This window comes from Zonotrichia leucophrys, unplaced genomic scaffold (assembly GCF_028769735.1).
Source record: "Zonotrichia leucophrys gambelii isolate GWCS_2022_RI unplaced genomic scaffold, RI_Zleu_2.0 Scaffold_388_48234, whole genome shotgun sequence".
NCBI lineage: Eukaryota > Metazoa > Chordata > Aves > Passeriformes > Passerellidae > Zonotrichia > Zonotrichia leucophrys.
This window is the reverse complement of record NW_026992593.1, coordinates 1-21,297: the sequence shown is the minus strand read 5'-3', so window position 1 is coordinate 21,297 and position 21,297 is coordinate 1. Positions and strand designations below refer to the sequence as shown.

Below are 21,297 nucleotides of genomic sequence, written 5' to 3'. Positions count from 1 at the left end.
AATTTCCTGCAGAAAAATCCCAGTTTTTCAGCCCATTTTTAGCCTTTTTATCCCTCCCAGTTCATCCCAGTTCAAATTCCCAATTTTCCCATGAATAAAGAAGGAAAAAAATTCCAATTTCTGCTTCCAAACCGACCCAAAATTTGCTTTTTTCAGCCCATTTTTCTCCTTTTTATCCCTCCCAGTTCATCCCAGTCCAAATTCCCAATTTTCCCATGGATAAAGAAGGAAAAAAATTCCCATTTCTGCTTCCAAACAGACCCAAAATTTGCTTTTTTCAGCCCATTTTTCTCCTTTTTATCCCTCCCAGTTCATCCCAGTCCCTCCCAGTTTATCCCAGTCCATCCCAGTTCAAATTCCCAATTTTCCCATGGATAAAGAAGGAAAAAATTCCCATTTCTGCTTCCAAACAGACCCAAAATTTGCTTTTTTCAGCCCATTTTTCTCCTTTTACCCTTCCCAGTTTATCCCAGTCCCTCCCAGTTTATCCCAGTTTATATTCCCAATTTTCCCATGGATAAAGAAGGAAAAAATTCCCATTTCTGCTTCCAAACAGACCCAAAATTTGCTTTTTTCAGCCCATTTTTCTCCTTTTTATCCCTCCCAGTTCATCCCAGTTCAAATTCCCAATTTTCCAATGAATAAAGAAGGAAATTTTGCCCATTCTGACCCAAAATTTGCTTTTTTCAGCCCATTTTTCTCCTTTTTATCCCTCCCAGTTCATCCCAGTTTATCCCAGTTCATCCCAGTCCAAATTCCCAATTTTCCCATGGATAAAGATGGGAAAAATTCCCATTCTTGGTTCCAAAAGGATCCAAAATTTGCTTTTTTCAGCCCATTTTTCTCCTTTTTATCCCTCCCAGCTTATCCCAGTCCCTCCCAGTTTATCCCAGTCCAAATTACCAATTTTCCCATGGATAAAGAAGGAAAAAATTCCCATTCTTGGTTCCAAACAGACCCAAAATTTGCTTTTTTCAGCCCATTTTTCTCCTTTTTATCCCTCCCAGTCCATCCCAGTCCATCCCAGTTTATCCAGTTCATCCCAGTCCAAATTCCCAATTTTCCCATGGATAAAGAAGGAAATTTTGCCCATTCTGACCCAAAATTTGCTTTTTTCAGCCCATTTTTCTCCTTTTTATCCCTCCCAGTCCATCCCAGTTTATCCCAGTTTATATTCCCAATTTTCCCATGGATAAAGAAGGAAAAAATTCCCATTCTTGATTCCAAACAGACCCAAAATTTGCTTTTTTCAGCCCATTTTTCTCCTTTTACCCTTCCCAGTTTATCCCAGTTTATCCCAGTTCATCCCAGTCCAAATTCCCAATTTTCCCATGGATAAAGAAGGAAAAATTTTCCCATTCTTGATTCCAAACAGACCCAAAATTTGCTTTTTTCAGCCCATTTTTCTCCTTTTTATCCCTCCCAGTTCATCCCAGTTCAAATTCCCAATTTTCCAATGAATAAAGAAGGAAAAAATTCCCATTCTGACCCAATATTTGCTTTTTTCAGCCCATTTTTCTCCTTTTTATCCCTCCCAGTTCATCCCAGTCCCTCCCAGTTCATCCCAGTTTATCCCAGTTCAAATTCCCAATTTTCCCATGGATAAAGAAGGAAAAAATTCCCATTTCTGCTTCCAAACAGACCCAAAATTTGCTTTTTTCAGCCCATTTTTCTCCTTTTTATCCCTCCCAGTTCATCCCAGTTCATCCCAGTTAATCCAAGGAATTCTCAGCCCAATTCCAGCTCAACCCAAGCACCGTTTATTCCAAAAAAAATCCAAATAAAAGCTCCTAAATCTCCAAAAATCTCAATTTTTTGGCCCGTTTTGATTCATTTTTCCTCTCCCAGTTGATCCCAGTTCCTGCTGGGATTCCCAGTCCCGCTCTTGATTTCAGAATTTTTTGATTTCTTTGATTTTTTTGGTTTTTTTTTCCCGGAATTTTGAGGATTTTCTGGGAATTTTCAGCTCAGTCAAAGCAACCCCTGGTCCCAAAATATTCTGGTAAAATCACCAAAAAAAAGAATTCAAAAATCAAATAAAAAGGTAAAAAAATCCAGTCCAAAATCTCAAAAAAATTTCAAAACTCCCAAACTAAAAAGCCAAAAATCCCCCCCAAAAAAGGATCAAAAATCCAAAAAAATCCCAATTAAAAGAATCCAAAAATCCCATTGGAATTCTCAATTCCTGAGATATTTTCCCATGGAAAATCCTCAATTTCTGGGACATTTTTTTTCCTGGGAATTCCATTAATTAATTCATTCTATTAATTAATTTCCATTGGAATTTTCACTTCCAGAAACATTTTTTTTTTCCTGGAATTGAGAAATTCCCAGGATATTTTTCCTGGAATTCCTTAATTTTAAGGAACATTTTTCCATGGAATTTTTCAATTTTAAAGAAAATTTTCATGGGAATTTCTCAATTTTAAGGACTTTTTTTTCCAGAATTTCTCCATTCCCAGAACATTTTTTTCCATGGAATTCCTCAATTTTAAGGACATTTTTTTCCCATTTTTCCCATGGAATTTCTCCACTTTAAAGCCATTTTTTCCATGGAATTTCTCAATTTTAAAGAAATTTTTCATGGGAATTTTCCCAGCCCATTTTCCCCAGAAATTCCTCAATTTTAAATACATTTTTTCCCATTTTTCCATGGAATTTCTCCATTTTAAGGACATTTTTTCCCTGGAATTTTTCTATTTTAAGGACATTTTTGCTGGTTTTTTTTTTTTCCAGAATTTCTGCATTCCCAGCCCATTTTTCCATGAAATTCCTCAATTTTAAGGATATTTTTTCCCATTTTTCCATGGAATTACTCCATGGAATTTCTCCATTTTAAGGACATTTTACCTGGGAATTTCCCAATTTTAAGGACATTTTTCTCTGGATTTTCTCCATTTCTTAGGACATTTTTCCATGGAATTTCTCCATTTTTCTCCTGGGATTTTTCCATTTCAAGTCCATTTTTCCTGGGTGTTTTTTTCTGGAATTCCTCCATCCACATTTCCCATTTTTCCCCCGGAATTCCCAAATTTTCCATGGAATTTCTCCATTTTAAAGACATTTTTCCTGGGATTTTCTCCATTTGAAGGACATTTCTGCTGGGTTTTTTTCTGGAATTTCTCCATTTTTAAGACATTTTTCTCTGGATTTTCTCCATTTCTTAGGACATTTTTTCATGGAATTTCTCCATTTTAAGGACATTTTTTTCCACGTAATTTTTCCATTCCAAGTCCTTTGTTCCTGGTTTTTTCTTTCTGGAATTCCTCCATCCCGAATCCAGATTTCCCATTTCTCCCGGAGTTCCCAAATTTTCCATTGAATTTCTCAATTTTAAAGATATTTGGGAATATCTTTAAATTTAAAGATATTGGGAATTCCCCAATTTTAAGGACATTTTTCTCTGGATTTTCTCAATTTTAAGGACATTTCCCCATGGAATTCCTCCATTTTAAAGACATTTTTTCCTGGAATTTCTTCATTTTAAGCACATTTTTTCCCATTTTTCCCACGGAATTTTTCCATTCCAAGTCCATTTTTCCTGGGTTATTTTTTCCGGAATTCCTCCATCCACATTTCCCATTTTTTCCCCGGAATTCACGAATTTTCCACTGAATTTCTCAATTTTAAGGACATTTTCCCACGGAATTCCTCCATTTTAAGGACCTTTTTTCCCATTTTTCCCACGGAATTTTTCCTGGGATTTTTTTTCTGGAATTCCTCCATCCACATTTCCCATTTTTTCCCGGGAATTCCCGAATTTTCCATTGAATTTCTCCATTTTAAAGATATTTTACCTGGGAATTTCCCCAATTTTAAGGACATTTTTCTCTGGATTTTCTCCATTTCTTAGGACATTTTTTCATGGAATTTCTCCATTTTAAGGACATTTTTTTCCACGGAATTTTTCCATTCCAAGTCCATTTTTCCTGGGTTATTTTTTCCACAATTCCTCCATCCACATTTCCCATTTTTCCCCCGGAATTCCCGAATTTCCCATTGAATTTCTCAATTTTAAAGACATTTTTCGATGATATTCTTCCATTTTCCCATGGAATTCTTCCATTTTTCCATGGAATTTCTCAATTTTAACGATATTTCTTCCCATTTTTTCCACGCAATTTTTCCATTTTTTTCCATTGAATTTCTCCATTTTAAAGACATTTTACCTGGGAATTTCCCAATTTTAAGGACATTTTTCTCTGGATTTTCTCCATTTCTTAGGACATTTTCCCACGGAATTTCTCCATTTTAAGGACATTTTTGCTGGGTTTTTTTCTGGAATTTTTCCATTTCAAGTCCATTTTTCCTGGGTGTTTTTTTCTGGAATTCCTCCATCCCGAGTCCATATTTCCCGTTTCTCCTGGAATTCCCGAATTTTCCATTGAATTTCTCAATTTTAAAAATATTTGGGAATATCTTTAAATTTAAAGATATTGGGAATTCCTCAATTTTAAGGACATTTTTCTCTGGATTTTCTCCATTTTTTAGGATATTTTTTCATGGAATTTCTCAATTTTAAAGACATTTTCCCACGGGATTCCTCCATTTTAAGCACATTTTTTCCATTCCAAGTCCATTTTTCCTGGTTTTTTTCCAGAATTCCTCCATCCCGAGTCCACATTTCCCGTTTCTCCCGGAATTCCCGAATTTTCCATTGAATTTCTCAATTTCAAAGATATTTGGGAATATCTTTAAATTTAAAGATATTGGGAATTACTCCATTTTAAAGACATTTTCCTGGGAATTTCTCAATTTTAAGGACATTTTCCTCGTGGAATTCCTACATTTTTTCATGGAATTTCTCCATTTTCAAGACATTTTCCCACGGAATTTCTCCGTTTTAAGGACATTTTTTCCCATTTTTCCCACGGAATTTTTCCATTCCAAGTCCATTTTTCCTGGGTTATTTTTTCTGGAATTCCTCCATCCCCATTTCCCATTTTTCCCCGGAATTCCCGAATTTCCCCATGGAATTCCCCAATTTTAAGGACATTTTTCTGGGATTTTCTCAATTTTAAGGACATTTCTGCTGGTTTTTTTTCCGGAATTTCTCCATTTCAAGGACATTTTTCTCTGGATTTTCTCCATTTCTTAGGACATTTTTTCATGGAATTTCTCCATTTTAAGAACATTTTCCCACAGAATTTCTCCATTCCAAGTCCATTTTTCCTGGGTTATTTTTTCCACAATTCCTCCATCCACATTTCCCATTTTTCCCCCGGAATTCCCAAATTTTCCATGGAATTTCTCAATTTTAAAGACATTTTCCCATGGAATTCCTCCATTTTAAGGACCTTTTTTCACATTTTCCCCACGGAATTTTTCCTGGGTTATTTTTTCCGGAATTCCTCCATCCACATTTCCCATTTTTTCCCGGGAATTCCCGATTTTTCCATTGAATTTCTCCATTTTAAAGACATTTTACCTGGGAATTTCCCAATTTTAAGGACATTTTTCTCTGGATTTTCTCCATTTCTTAGGACATTTTTTCATGGAATTTCTCCATTTTAAGGACATTTTTGCTGGGCTTTTTTCCTGGAATTTTTCCATTTCAAGTCCATTTTTCCTGGGATTTTCTCCATTTTAAGGACATTTTTGCTGAGTTTTTTTCCGGAATTTCTCCATTTTAAAGACATTTTTTCCCATTTTTCTCACGGAATTTCTCCATTCCAAGTCCATTTTTCCTGGGTTATTTTTTCCACAATTCCTCCATCCACATTTCCCATTTTCCCCCGGAATTCCCAAATTTTCCATTGAATTTCTCCATTTTAAAGACATTTTACCTGGGAATTTCCCAATTTTAAGAACATTTCCCCATGGAATTTCTCCATTTTAAAGACATTTTCCCATGAAATTCTTCCATTTTTCCATGGAATTCTTCCATTTTTCCATGGAATTTCTCAATTTTAACGATATTTCTTCCCTTTTTTCCACGGAATTTCTCAATTTTAAAGACATTTTACCTTGGAATTTCCCAATTTTAAGGACATTTTTCTCTGGATTTTCTCAATTTTTTCGGACATTTTTTCCTGGAATTTCTCCATTTTAAGGGCATTTTTTTCCCATTTTTTCCCACGGAATTTTTCCATTTCAAGTCCATTTTTCCTGGGATTTTCTCCATTTTAAGCACATTTTTCCTGGGCTATTTTTTCCGGAATTCCTCCATTTTAAAGACATTTTTTCCCATTTTTCCCACACGAATGTTTCCATTCCAAGTCCATTTTTCCTGGGTTATTTTTCCCGGAATTCCTCCATCCCCATTTCCCATTTTTCCCCCGGAATTCCCGGATTTCCCATGGAATTCCAGGCTCACGGGCGCTGCCCCAGCTCGGCCGCCGCCTCCCGGTCCAGGAGCCACCGGAGCCGCCCCGAGCGGGGCCGGAGCCGCGCGGCCGGGACGGGGTCGGGATCCTCCTGCTGCTCCAGGATCCGCTGTGGGGACACCAAAAATCACAAATTTAACCCCAAAAATGGAAAGCTGGGCCCCGAAAATGGGGGTTGGACCCAAAAAATGGCGATTTTAGCCCCAAAAATGGCGATTTTAGCTGCAAAAATGGGATTTAACCCCCCAAAAAACCAGGATTTAACCCCCAAAAATGGGAATTAAGCCAAAATCCCAGGATTTCAGCCCAAACCTTGATCACAGGGGCCTTGGCAGCCCCGGTGGCCACGACCAGCAGGGATTTGGCCGCGTTGAGCAGCGGCAGCGTCATCGTCACCCGCCGGGGAGGCGGCTTGGGAGAGTCCTCCAGGTGGGAAATCAGGGAATTCTGCTCCTGGAAATGGGGAAAAACACCGGGAAATTGGGAAAAATCCAAGGGGAAATTGGGAAAAATCCGGGGGAAATTGTGGGGAAAAAACAGGGGGAAAATAGCAAAAAAAACGGGGAAAATAATGGGAAAAACAATGGGGAAAATGGGGAAAATAATGGGAAAAATAACAGGAAAATTTGAGAAAATAATGGGAAATGGGGAAAATCCAGGGGAAAATAATGGGGAAAATAGCACGAAAAAATAATGGGAAAATCATGGGGAAAAAATAACAGAAAATGGGGAAAATTATGAGAAAAATAATGGGAAATAAAGGGAAAGGAGGAGCCCCTGGGGAGGGGCTTGGGAGAGTCCTCCAGGTGGGAAATCAGGGAATTCTGCTCCTGGAAATGGGGAAAAACACCGGGAAATTGGGAAAAATCCAATGGGAAATAATGGGGAAAAAACAGGGGGAAAATAGCACAAAAAATGGGGAAAATAATGGGAGAAATTGGGAAATAATGGGAAAAATACAGGAGAAAATAATGGGGAAAATAATGGGGAACACAGCACAAAAAATGGGGAAAAATCCAAGGAAAAATGGGGAAAATCCAGGGAAAAACAATTGGAAAAATGGGGAAAATAATGGGAGAATTAATGGGAAAAATGAGGAAAATAATGAGAAATATAACAGGAAAATCCAGGGGAAAAAAGAGGCAAAATAGTCAGCAAAAATGGGAAAATAATGGCTGAAAATAACAGGAAAATAATGGGAAAATAATGGGAAAATAATGGGGAAAATTGGGAAAATCCAGGGGAAATAATGTGAAAAATATTGGGGAAATATTTGGGGGGAATAATGGGAGAAATCCACAGAAAAATTGGGGAAAAACAATGGGAAAAATAACAGGAAAAATAACGGGAAAAATAATGGGAAAAGCAGGAGAAAATCCAAGGGGAAAAACTTGGAAAAATAATGGGAAAAATAATGGGAAAAATAATGGGAAAAATGATGAGAAAATAATGGGGAATAAAGGGAAAGGAGGAACCCATGGAGAGGGGCTTGGGAGAGTACTCCAGGTGGGAAATCAGGGAATTCTGCTCCTGGAAATGGGAAAAACACCGGGAAATTGGAAAAATCCGGGCAGAAAAAAACAGGGGAAATAGCACAAAAAATGGGGGAAAAAACCCAGTGAAAATGGGAAAAATAATGGAAAAGTAATAGGAAAAATAGGGAAAATATTGGGGAAAATCATGGGGGAATAATAGGGGAAAATGGGAAAAGTGTTAGGAGAAATAATGGGGGAAATAATGAGGAAATAATGGGAAAAATAATAGGAAAATCCAGGGGAAAATAATGGGAAAAAATGGGGAAGAATGAGAAAAAATAGTCAGAAAAATAATGGGAAAAATAACAGGAAAATTTGAGAAAATAATGGAAAAATAGGGGGGGAAATAGGGGAAATAATGGGGAAAATAATGGGAAAAATAATGGGAAAAATAACAGGAAAATTTGAGAAAATAATGGGAAAATAATGGGAAAATAACAGGAAAATGGGAATGGGAAAAATAGGGGAAAATTATGGGAAAAATAGGGGAAAATAATGGGAGAATGGGAATGGGAATAATGGGATTAATGGGGAAAATAATGGGAAAAATAACAGGGAAAATATTGGGAAAATAATAGGAAATTAGGAAAAAGTCATGGGGAAAATCCAGGGGAAAATAAAGGGAAAAATTGGAAAAATAATGAGAGAATTAATGGGAAAAATAATTGGAAATAAAGGGAAAGGAGGAGCCCCTGGGGAGGGGCTTGGGAGAGTCCTCCAGGTGGGAAATCAGGGAATTCTGCTCCTGGAAATGGGGAAAAACACCGGGAAATTGGGAAAAATCCAATGGGAAAAAATGGGGAAAATATCAGGAAAGTAACAGGGAAAATTCAGGGAAAAATCATGGGGAAAATGGGGAAAATAATGGGAAAATAATGGGAAAAATAACAGGAAAATTTGAGAAAATAATGGGAAAAATAGGGGGGGAAATAATGGGAAAATAATGGGAAAATAATGGGAAAATAATGGGAAAATAATGGGAAAATAACAGGAAAAACAATGGGAAAATAGTGGGAAATTGGGAAAAAATAATGGGGGAAATTCAGGGGAAAATAGCACAAAAAATGGGAAAAATAACGGGAAAAATAACAGGAAAGAATAATGGGAAAGGAGGAGCCCCTGGGGAGGGGCTTGGGAGAGTCCTCCAGGAAGGAAATCAGGGAATTCTGCTCCTGGAAATGGGGAAAAACACCGGGAAATTGGGACAAATCCGGGTGGAAAAAACAGGGGAAAATAGCACAAAAACCAGGGAAAATAATGGGAAAAATAATGGGGAAAATGGGAAAATAATGGGAAAATAATGGGAAAAATAACAGGAAAATTTGAGAAAATAATGGGAAAAATAGGGGAAAATTATGGGAAAAAGAGGGAAAAATAATGGGAAAAATTGGGAAAATAATGGGAAAAAACAACAGGAAAAACAATGGGAAAATAGTGGGAAATTGGGAAAAAATAATGGGGGAAATTCAGGGAAAAATATCACAAAAAATGGGAAAAATCATGGGAAAAATAACAGGAAAAATAAAGGGAAAGGAGGAACCCATGGAGAGGAGCTTGGGAGAGTCCTCCAGGAAGGAAATCAGGGAATTCTGCTCCTGGAAATGGGGAAAAACACCGGGAAATTGGGAAAAATCCGAGGGGAAATTATGGGGAAAATATCAGGAAAGTAACAGGGAAAATTCAGGGAAAAATCATGGGAAAATAATGGGATAAATAGGGAAAATTAATGGGAAAATAATGGAAAAAATAGGGAAAATTAATGGGAAAAATGGGGAAAATTAATGGGAAAATGGGGAAAATTAATGGGAGGAATAACAGGAAAAATTACAGGAAAACATGGGGAAAATGGGGAAAAGAATGGGAAAATAATGTGGAAAATAATGGGAAAAACAGGGAAAATTAATGGGAAAATAATGGGGAAAATTAATGGTAAAAAAGGGGAAAATAATGGGAGGAATTAATAGGAAAAATGACAGAAAAACACGGGAAAAATGGGAAAAAGAATGGGAAAATAATGGGGAAAATAATGGGAAAAATAGGGAAAATTAATGGGAAAAATGGGGAAAATTAATGGGAAATGGGGAAAATAATGGGAGGAATTAATAGGAAAAATGACAGAAAAACACGGGAAAAATGGGAAAAGAATGAGAAAATAATGGGGAAAATAATGGGAAAAATAATCGGAAAAAAATAGGGAAAATTAATGGGAAAATGGGGAAAATTAATGGGAGGAATAACAGGAAAAATGACAGCAAAACATAGGAAAAATGGGAAAAAATAACAGGAAAAGCAGGAGAAATGGAAGGAAAATGATGGGGAAATTCCCAGAATTTTGGGAATTTTGGGAATTTGGGAATTGGGGTGACCTGGAGCAGGGCGTGTCCCGGGAACAGCGAGCAGGTGTGACCGTCCGGCCCCACCCCCAACAGCAGCAGGTCAAACTGGGGGGGTCCTCGCCTGGGAACGCCTGCAAAACCAGTTCAGATCAATACGGACCAGTACGGACCAGTTCAGATCAATATGGACCAGTACGGACCAGTATGGATCAGTTCAGATCGCTCTCGACCAGTATGGAACAGTACGGATCAATATGGACCAGTACAGTTTGGACCAGTATGGACCAGTTTGGACCAGTTTGGACCAGTATGGACCAGTATGGACCAGTATGGATCAGTTCAGATCAATACGGACCAGTGCGGACCAGTCTGCACCAGTTTGGACCAGTACGGACCAGTTTGGACCAGTATGGACCAGTTCAGCCCAGGGACTGATCCCAGTGCCCATTCCCAGTCCCTCCCAGTGCTCCCAGTCCATTCCCAGTGCTCCCAGTCCCTCCCAGTTGCCCCAGTCCCATTCCCAGTCCCTCCCAGTGCTCCCAGTTTGCCCAGTACCTGTCTCAGCCTGCCCTCGTATTCCCGCGCAGCCTCGGCCGGGCCCAGCTCGGAACGGACCCAGAGCACCTGGGGGGGGGCAGCGAGCTGGGACAGCAGCTGGGCCTGAGGGGTTAAACTGGTTAAACTGGGCTAAACTGGTTAAACTGGGACAGCAGCTGGGCCTGAGGGGTTAAACTGGTTAAACTGGGAACACTGAAAGGGTTAAACTGGGAACACTGAAAGGGTTAAACTGGTTAAACTGGGAACACTGGGAAGGGTTAAACTGGTTAAACTGGGAACACTGGGACAGCAGCTGGGCCTGAAGGGTTAAACTGGTTAAACTGGGAACACTGGGAAGGGTTAAACTGGGAACACTGGGACAGCAGCTGGGCCTGAAGGGGTTAAACTGGTTAAACTGGGAACACTGGGACAGCAGCTGGGCCTGAAGGGTTAAACTGGTTAAACTGGGTAAACTGGGAACACTGGGACAGCAGCTGGGCCTGAGGGGTTAAACTGGTTAAACTGGGTAAACTGGGACAGCAGCTGGGCCTGAAGGGGTTAAACTGGTTAAACTGGGAACACTGGGAACACTGGGAACACTGGGACAGCAGCTGGGCCTGAGGGGTTAAACTGGTTAAACTGGTTAAACTGGGAACACTGGGACAGCAGCTGGGCCTGAGGGGTTAAACTGGTTAAACTGGGTAAACTGGGAACACTGGGAGCACTGAAAGGGTTAAACTGGTTAAACTGGGAACACTGGGACAGCAGCTGGGCCTGAAGGGGTTAAACTGGTTAAACTGGGAACACTGGGAAGGGTTAAACTGGGTTAAACTGGGAACACTGAAAGGGTTAAACTGGGTAAACTGGGACAGCAGCTGGGAACACTGAAAGGGTTAAACTGGTTAAACTGGACAGCAGCTGGAACTGGAGGGGTTAAACTGGGAACACTGAAAGGGTTAAACTGGTTAAACTGGGACAGCAGCTGGGCCTGAGGGGTTAAACTGGTTAAACTGGGAACACTGGGACAGCAGCTGGGCCTGAAGGGGTTAAACTGGTTAAACTGGGAACACTGGGACTGAGGGGGTTAAACTGGGAACACTGGGAACACTGGGAACACTGGGACAGCAGCTGGGCCTGAAGGGGTTAAACTGGTTAAACTGGGAACACTGAAAGGGTTAAACTGGTTAAACTGGGAACACTGGGAAGGGTTAAACTGGGTTAAACTGGGAACACTGGGAAGGGTTAAACTGGGAACACTGGGAACACTGGGACAGCAGCTGGGCCTGAAGGGTTAAACTGGGTTAAACTGGGAACACTGGGAGCACTGGGACAGCAGCTGGGCCTGAAGGGTTAAACTGGTTAAACTGGAAACACTGAAAGGGTTAAACTGGGAACACTGGGAACACTGGACAGCAGCTGGGCCTGAAGGGTTAAACTGGTTAAACTGGGAGCACTGGGAACTGGGACAGCAGCTGGAACTGGAGGGGTTAAACTGGGAGCACTGGGTAAACTGGGCAAACTGAGAAGGGTTAAACTGGTTAAACTGGGCAAACTGGGTAGGGTTAAACTGGGACAGCAGCTGGGTCTGAAAGGGTTAAACTGGGTAAACTGGGAGCACTGGGAGGCACTGGGAACGCTGTGAGGGGAAACTGGGGGGAACTGGGAATGGAAACTGGGAGCACTGGGAGGGACTGGGAGAGAGCAGGGCAGGGTTACTGGGAGTACTGGGAGGAGCTGAGGGGAGTCAGGAGAGACTGGGAAGGGACTGGGGGGAACTGGGCCAGACTGGGCCAAACTGGGAGCACTGGGAGGGACTGGGAAAAGCTGAGGGGAATCAGGAGAAACTGGGAGAGAAATGGGGGGACTGGGCCAGACTGGGCCGAACTGGGAGGGACTGGGAGAGTCTGGGAGGAGCTGAGGGGAGTCAGGAGGAACTGGGAGGGAAATGGCGGGAACTGGGCCAGACTGGGCCGAACTGGGAGCACTGGGAGGAGCTGAGGAGAGTGAGGAGAGAGCGGGAAAGGATTGAAGGGAACTGAGGGGGAAACTGGGCCAGACTGGGAGGAACTGGGAGCACTGGGAGGAACTGAGGGGAGTCAGGGGAGACTGGGAGGGAAATGGAGGCACTGAGGGGGGACTGGGCCAAACTGGGAGAAACTGGGAGCACTGGGAGGCGCTAAGGGGAGTTAGGAGGGATTGAGGGAAATGGGGGAACCGAGGAGGGAACTGGGCCAGACTGGGCCGAACTGGGAGGGACTGGGAGGGACTGAGGGGAGTCAGGAGAGACCGGGAAAGGATTGAAGGGAACTGAGGGGAAACTGGGCCAGACTGGGCCAAACTGGGAGCACTGGGAGGAACTGGGAGGAACTGAGGGGGGTTAGGAGACTGGGAGGGGATTGGGCCAAACTGGGAGGAACTGGGAGCACTGGGAGGCGCTGAGGGGAGTTCGGAGAGACTGAGGGGGGAACGGGGACAAACTGGGAGGAGCTGGGCCAGACTGGGAGCACTGGGAGGGACTGAGAGAAGTCAGGAGAGACTGAGAGGGAAATGGGGGAACTGGGCCAGACTGGGAGGAACTGGGAGCACTGGGAGGAGCTGAGGGGAGTCAGGAAGGACTGGGAAAGGATTGAGGGGAACTGAGGGGGAAACTGGGCCGAACTGGGCCAAACTGGGAGCACTAGGAGGAACTGGGAGGAACTCGGAGGAGCTGAGGGGAGTCAGGAGGGACCGAGAGGGGACTGGGAGGGGTTGGAGGGAACTGGGCCAGACTGGGAGGAACTGGGAGACTGGGACGCACTGAGGGGGAGAGTGGGAGGGAAATGGGGGGAACTGGGCCGAACTGGGCCAGACTGGGAGGGACTGAGGGGGAACTGGGCCGAACTGGGAGGGACCGGTGGAGCCCCGCAGCCCGTGGCGGAGCCGCGCTCACCCGGTAGGCGCCGCCGGTGCTCTCGGGGTGCTCGGGCGGCACCAGGCGCTCATCGCAGAACGCCACCAGCCAGCGGCTCGGCTCGGAGCCGGCCACGGCGCTGAGGGCGGGCGGCAGCTCCCGCGCCAGCAGCTGCACCAGCGAGCCCCCGGACAGCCCCAGCGTGAAGCGGCCGCTGCTTGCCACCGCCTCGGCCGCCGCCTCCGCCACCGACCGCGCCAGCGCCGCGCCGAGCTCGCCTGGGGACGGGAATACCGACACGGCCGCCATGATGGCGGCGCCGGTGAGGGAGAATGAGGAAGTGACGTCAGTAGCGCGACGCGTTGCTAAGCGACCGCTACAGGAAGTTGTGTCAGAGCGCGACGCGTTGCTTAGCAACGCGCGGCCTAGTGAAGCCTCGGCCTCGCGTGGCGGCGCTGCCCAGAGGAGCGCGGCTGCCTCGTTGCCCTTCTCCCGCTTCACCCTGTGAAATTCAAATCTGTGTTTGAGGTCAGGTACATACAGGCAACGTGTGTGTTTATGATTGCAACATGTGTGAAAACCAACCATGGGACAATTATAAAGACGAATTTTAATAATAACTGACAAAAATAAAGCATGGAAGAAGGCCTTTGAACCTATCTTTTGTTCACAATTAACCCTAATAAGCCTTAAGTTGATTTAGGAGCATTTGAATTAAAGCTTTAAGGATGTTGCTTTTTGACAGGAACTTTCTGCTTGTAGTTAAGCCTTAAAGAGTTTTGCAATAAAGACCTTTAGAAGTATAATTTTAGAATATTGCTTGTAGTAAGGATCTTTTGAAACTATAGCTTTAGAATATATAAAAGGGAAGATACTTATCTCATGCCTTAACAAAACAGTGAAAAGCAGCTTGAGAAAGGAAGATGAACATCAACACAAGGATTTATGGATTCAACCAAGGGAAGCTGCACACAGTGGCCGGTGGTGGCCGCAGCCCCGGCCACCGGTCACCTTTGGTCACCCCTGGCCACCTCCGGCCACTGTGGCCACCTTCGGTCACCTCCAGCCACTGTGGCCACCTTTGGTCAGCCCCAGCCACCTCTGGCCACCCCTGACCACCTGCGGCCACCTGTGGTCACCTCAGGTCACCTGTGGCCATCCCCGGCCACCTTTGGTCACCTCTGGCCACCTTTGGTCAGCCCCAGCCACCTCTGGCCACCCCTGACCACCTGCGGCCACCCGTGGTCACCTCAGGTCACCTGTGGCCACCTTCAGCCACCTCTGCCCACCTTTGGTCACCTTCTGTCACCTCCGGCCACTGTGGCCACCTTCGGTCACCTGTGGCCACCTTCGGCCACCTGTGGCCGCCTTTGGTAATCTTTGGTCACTTCCGGTCACCCCCGGCCACCTGCAGCCACTTTCTGTCACCTCTGGCCACCCCCGACCACCTTCGGTCACCTCCAGCCACTTGTGGCCACCCCTGGCCACCTTTGGTCACTTTCGGTCACCTCTGGCCACCCCCGGCCACCTCTGGCCAGCTTTGGTCACCTCCGGCCACCTCTGAACACCTCTGGCCACTGTGGCCACTCCTGGCCACCTTTGGTCACCCCGGTCACCCCCGGCCACCTGCAGCCACTTTCTGTCACCTCTGGCCACCCCTGACCACCTTCGGTCCCCCCCGGCCACCTGCAGCCACCTCCAGCCACCTTTGGTCACCTCCGGCCACCTTTGGTCACCCTGGCCACCTGTCGCCACCTTTGGTCACCTGTGGCCACCTTTGGTCACCTTTGGTCATCTTTGGTCACCTCTGGCCACTTTCGGTCACCTCCGGCCACCCCTGGGGGAGAGCGAGGAGAGAGCGGGGGACTGCCTGAGGGACGGGGAGGGGACATTGGGGACACTGGGAGGGCACTGGGGACATTGGGGACACTGGGGGACATGGGGGGACACTGAGGGGACATGGGGGACACCGGGGGTGGCACGAGTGACACAGGGGGACATTGCAGGATACTGGGGACACTGGGGACACTGGGGACATTGAGGACAGTGAGATGGCACTGGGGACACTGGGGGACAGTTGGGGGACACTGAGGGGACACTGGGGGACAACTGGGGTGGCACTGGGGGGGACATTGGGGGACACTGAGGGGACACTGGGGACACTTGGGGACACTGGGGACATTGAGATGGCAGTGGAGGACACTAAGGACACTGGGGTGGCACTGGGGGGACATTGGGGTGGCACTGAGGGGACACTGGGGATCCTGGGGACACTGGGGACATTGAGATGGCAGTGGAGGACACTAAGGACACTGGGGTGGCACTGGGGGGACATTGGGACATCAGGGGACAGAGGGGGACATTGGGGACACTGGGATGGCACTGGGGACATTGGGGGACAACTGGGGACATTGGGGACACTGGGGGACACTGAGGGGACACTGGGGACACCAGAGGACATTGGGGGACGCTGGGGTGGCACTGGGGACATTGGGGACATTGGAGGACAATTGGGGTGGCACTGGGGACATTGGGGTACAACTGGGTACATTGGGGACGCTGGGGGACAATTGGGGTGGCACTGGGGGTGGGCATTGGGGACACCAGAGGACATTGGGTGGCACTGAGATGGCACTGGGGGGGACACCGGGGGTGGCACGAGTGACACAGGGGGACATTGCAGGATACTGGGGACACTGGGGACATTGAGATGGCAGTGGAGGACACTGAGGACACTGGGGTGGCGCTGGGGGGACACTGGGGACATCAGGGGACATTGGGGGACACTGGGATGGCACTGGGGACACTGGGGGACAACTGGGGACACTGGGGGATACTGAGGGACATCAGGGGACACCAGGGGGCATCAGGGGACACTGGGGTGGCACTGGGGGGGACATTGGGGACATTGGAGGACAATTGGGGTGGCACTGGGGACATTGGGGTACAACTGGGTACATTTGGGACGCGGGGGGACAATTGGGGTGGCACTGGGGTGGGTATTGGGGGCAGCCAGGGGACATTGGGTGGCACTGAGATGGCACTGGGGGGGACACCGGGGGTGGCACGAGTGACACAGGGGGACATTGAGGGACACTGGGGACACTGGGGACATTGAGATAGCAGTGGAGGACACTAAGGACACTGGGGTGGCGCTGGGGGGACACTGGGGACATCAGGGGACATTGGGGACATCAGGGGACAGAGGGGGACACTGGGGACACTGGGGACATTGGGGACATTGGGGACACTGGGGGGGATATTGGGGGACACCGAGGGGACGCTGGGGACACCAGAGGACATTGGGGGACGCTGGGGTGGCACTGGGGACATTGGGGACATTGGAGGACAATTGGGGTGGCACTGGGGGGGACATTGGGGTACAACTGGGTACATTGGGGACGCTGGGGGACAATTGGGGTGGCACTGGGGGTGGGCATTGGGGACAGCCAGAGGACATTGGGTGGCACTGGGGGTGGCACCAGTGACACAGGGGGACATTGAGGGACACTGGGGACATTGGGGACATTGAGGTGGCACTGAGGGGACACTGGGGACACTGGGGACATTGAGATGGCAGTGGAGGACACTGAGGACACTGGGGTGGCACTGGGGGGACACTGGGGACATTGGAGGACAATTGGGATGGCACTGGGGGACACTGGGGACCCCAGAGGACATCAGGGGACAGCAGGGGACAGAGGGGGACACTGGGGGGACGCTGGGGACACTGGGGACCTTGGGGACACTGGGGTGGCACTGGGGACATTGGGGACCCCAGGGGACATCAGGGGACAGAGGGGGACACTGGGGGGGACACTGGGGGGACGCTGGGGACACTGGGGACCTTGGGGACACTGGGGTGGCACTGGGGACATTGGGGGACACTGGGGACCTTGGGGACACTGGGGTGGCACTGGGGACATTGGGGACACCAGGGGACATCAGGGGACAGCAGGGACAGTTCTGGGCTGGGGGGGTCGGGAGGGTCCTCCCTGAGACCCCCCCCCCCTCAATAGGTCATGGACAGCTGGGTCACCCTGGTGGCACCTGGAAGGTCCTGGTGACATTCTGGACACTTGGTGGGACCTGGACATTGGGGCCCACCTGGGCATGGACACCTGGGTGACACCTGGAAGGTCCAGGTGATGTTCTGGAGCTTTGGTGGAACCTGGACACCTGGACTTGGACACCTGGGTGACACCTGGAAGGACCTGGGTCATCTCCCAGACCTTTGGTGGGACCTGGACATTGGGGTCCACCTGGGCCTGGGTCCATCCTGAGATCTCTGACAGGTCCTGGGTGATCTCCTGGATCCCTGGTAGGACCTGGACATTGGGGTCCACCTGGATCTGGACACCTGGATGACACCTGAAAGGACCTGGGTGACCTCCTGGAGCTTTGGTGGGACCTGGACACCTGGACTTGGACACCTGGGTGACCACTGAAAGGTCCTGGGTCATCTCCCAGACCTTTTGGTGGGACCTGGACATTGGGGTCCACCTCAACCTGGACACTTGAGTGACCACTGAAAGGACCTGGGTCATCTCCTGGACCTTTGGTAGGACCTGGACATTGGCATCCACCTGGGCCTGGACACCTGGAAGGTCCAGGTGATGTTCTGGAGCTTTGGTGGGACCTGGACACCTGGGGCCCACCTGGGTGACACCTGAAAGGTCCAGGTGATGTTCTGGAGGTTTGGTAGGACCTGCACACTGGGGTCCACCTGGACCTGGTTCCCCCTGGTGACCCCCTGAAAGGTCCTGGGTCACCTTCTGGAGCTTTGGTAGGACCTGGACACCTGGGTCCATCCTGAGACCCCTGAGAGGTCCTGGGTGACCTCCTGGACACCCTGGGCCCACCATGTCCAAGCCCACCTGAACCTCCTGGACCACCACATCCAGCCCACCTGAACCCATCTCCACCATGTCCTGACCACCTGGACCCATCTCCACCATGCCCAGCCCACCCAGGACCCTCCTGGTCCACCATGTCCAGGTCTCCTGGACCTCCCTGACCACCATGTCCAACCCACCAGGACCCACCTCCACCATGCCCAGCCCACCCAGGACCCTCTTGGTCCACCATGTCCAGGTCTCCTGGACCTCCTGGACCTCCTGGGCCACCACATCCAGCCCATCTGAACCCATCTCCACCATGTCCTGACCACCTGGACCCACCTCCACCACATCCAGCCCACCTGGACCCTTCTTGGACCCTCTGGGTCACCATGTCCAGACCACCTGGATCTCTTGGGCCACCATGTCCAGGTGGTCTGAACCTCCTGATCCACCATTTCCAGGTCACCTGGATCCTTCTTGGACCTCTCCTGGTCCACCATGTCCAGGTCTCCTGGACCCACCTCCACCATGCCCAGCCCACCTGGACCTCCTGGGCCACCACATCCAGGTCTCCTGGACCTCCTGGATCACCACATCCAGCCCATCTGGACCTCCTTGACCACCATGTCCAACCCACCTGGACCCATCTCCACCATGTCCACCCCACCTGGACCTCTCCTGGTCCACCACAACCAGGTCACCTGGACCTCCATGTCCACCCCACCAGGACCTCCTGGGCCACCATGTCCAGGTCTCCTGGACCTCCTGGACCTCCTGGACCTCCTGGATCACCACATCCACCCCACCAGGACCCTCCTGTGCCCCTGTCCCCTCTCCAGCAGCCCCAGATGTCCCCCCATTGTCCCCTCGAGGCCACCACCCCTCTGGTGGCAGCTCCTCCCCGCTGGTGCCACCACCACGGCTGGGACAGGAAGCCACGTCCCGTGTCACCTCCTGTGTCACCTCCTGTGTCACCTCCTGTGTCACCCCCGCAGGTGCTCACCATGTCCAGCCCACCTGGACCCACCTGGTCCACCACATCCAGGTCACCTGGACCTCCATGTCCACCCCACCAGGGCCTCCTGGGCCACCATGTCCAGGTCACCTGGGCCTCTCCTGGACCTCCTGGACCACAATGTCCAGCCCACCTGGACCTCCCTGACCACCATGTCCAACCCACCAGGACCCACCTCCACCATGCCCACCCCACAGGAACCCTCCTGGACCACCACATCCAGGTCACCTGGACCTCCATGTCCACCCCACCAGGACCTCCTGGGCCACCATGTCCAGGTCTCCTGGACCTCCTGGACCTCCTGGACCTCCTGGATCACCACATCCATCCCACCAGGACCCTCCTGTGCCCCTGTCCCCTCCCCAAGCCTCTGTGTCCCCCCATTGTCCCCTCGAGGCCACCACCCCCCTGGTGGCAGCTCCTCCCCGCTGGTGCCACCACCATGACTGGGACAGGAAGCCACGTCCCGTGTCACCTCCTGTGTCACCTCCTGTGTCACCTCCCGTGTCACCCCCGCAGGTGCTCACCATGTCCAGCCCACCTGGACCCATCTCCACCCTGCCCAGCCCATCAGGACCCTCCTGGTCCACCATGTCCAGGTCACCTGGACCTCATTTGGACCTCCTGGGCCACCATGTCCAGCCCGCCTGGACCTTCTGATCCACCACATCCAGCCCACCAGGACCTCCTGGGCCACCATGTCCAGGTCTCCTGGACCTCCTGGACCTCCTGGATCACCACATCCATCCCACCTGGACCCTCCTGTGCCCCTGTCCCCTCCCCAAGCCTCTGTGTCCCCCCATTGTCCCCTCGAGGCCACCACCCCCTTGGTGGCAGCTCCTCCCCGCTGGTGCCACCACCACGGCTGGGACAGGAAGCCACGTCCCGTGTCACCTCCTGTGTCACCTCCTGTGTCACCTCCTGTGCCACCCCCGGGGCGCAGGCGCCACCTCCATTGTCCCCGGTGTCACCTCCGGGGTGTGACCCTGGGCCACCACCGGGGCCACCACCCCTGGCCACGGCAGGAGCTCCACCGGGGCCACCAGAGCAGGAGGAGGAGCCCCCGGGACCGTCGGCGGCGCCGTTTGTCACTCGTCACCCGCGGTGGCCCCGTGGTGGCCCCGGCGCCTCCGGTTCCTCCTTTCCTGGGCGGGAGGAACCTCCCGAGCCTGGAGGAGGCCCAGGAGGGGCTGCAGAAGATCAGGTTGGTCCAGGGGTGTCCAGGGGTGTCCAGGGGTGTCCAGAGCTGTCCAGGGGTGTCCAGGGGTCATCCAGAGATGTCCAGGGGTGTCCAGGGGTGTCCAGGGGTGTCCAGAGGTGTCCAGAGGTGTCCAGGGGTGTCCAGGGGTCATCCAGGGGTGTCCAGAGGTGTCCAGAGGTGTCCAGGGGTCATCCAGAGGTGTCCAGAGGTGTCCAGGGGTGTCCAGGGGTGTCCAGAGGTGTCCAGAGGCATCCAGAGGTGTCCAGGAGTCATCCAGGGGTCATCCAGAGGTGTCCAGAGGTGTCCAGAGGTGTCCAGGGGTGTCCAGAGGTGTCCAGGGGTGTCCAGGGGTCATCCAGAGCTGTCCAGGGGTGCCCAGATGTGTCCAGAGCTGTCCAGAGGTGTCCAGGGGTCTCCCAGGGGTGTCCAGGGGTGTCCAGGGGTGTCCAGGGGTCATCCAGGGGTGTCCAGGGGTCATCCAGAGCTGTCCAGGGGTGTCCAGGGGTCATCCAGAGGTTCCTGACTGGACGTGCTCCTGCCAAGGCCACACAAGTCAGGGCCTCAGCTGGGGCTGGTCTGGACAGGAGTGGTGACAACCGGATCCCATCTCCACCGG

At 49.5% G+C, this 21,297-nt stretch overlaps 1 protein-coding gene across 1 annotated transcript; it reads right to left on the bottom strand.

The window, feature by feature from the left end:
- Window positions 1–6,106: 6,106 nt before the first annotated feature.
- On the bottom strand, window positions 6,107–13,945 carry LOC135441636 (6-phosphogluconolactonase-like). Its single transcript, XM_064701193.1, is given in 6 exon segments — window positions 6,107–6,435; window positions 6,639–6,779; window positions 10,228–10,310; window positions 10,313–10,328; window positions 10,753–10,857; window positions 13,664–13,945. Coding segments are annotated over 6 exon segments (738 nt in total). The 5' UTR covers window positions 13,934–13,945; the 3' UTR covers window positions 6,107–6,312.
- Window positions 13,946–21,297: the final 7,352 nt, after the last annotated feature.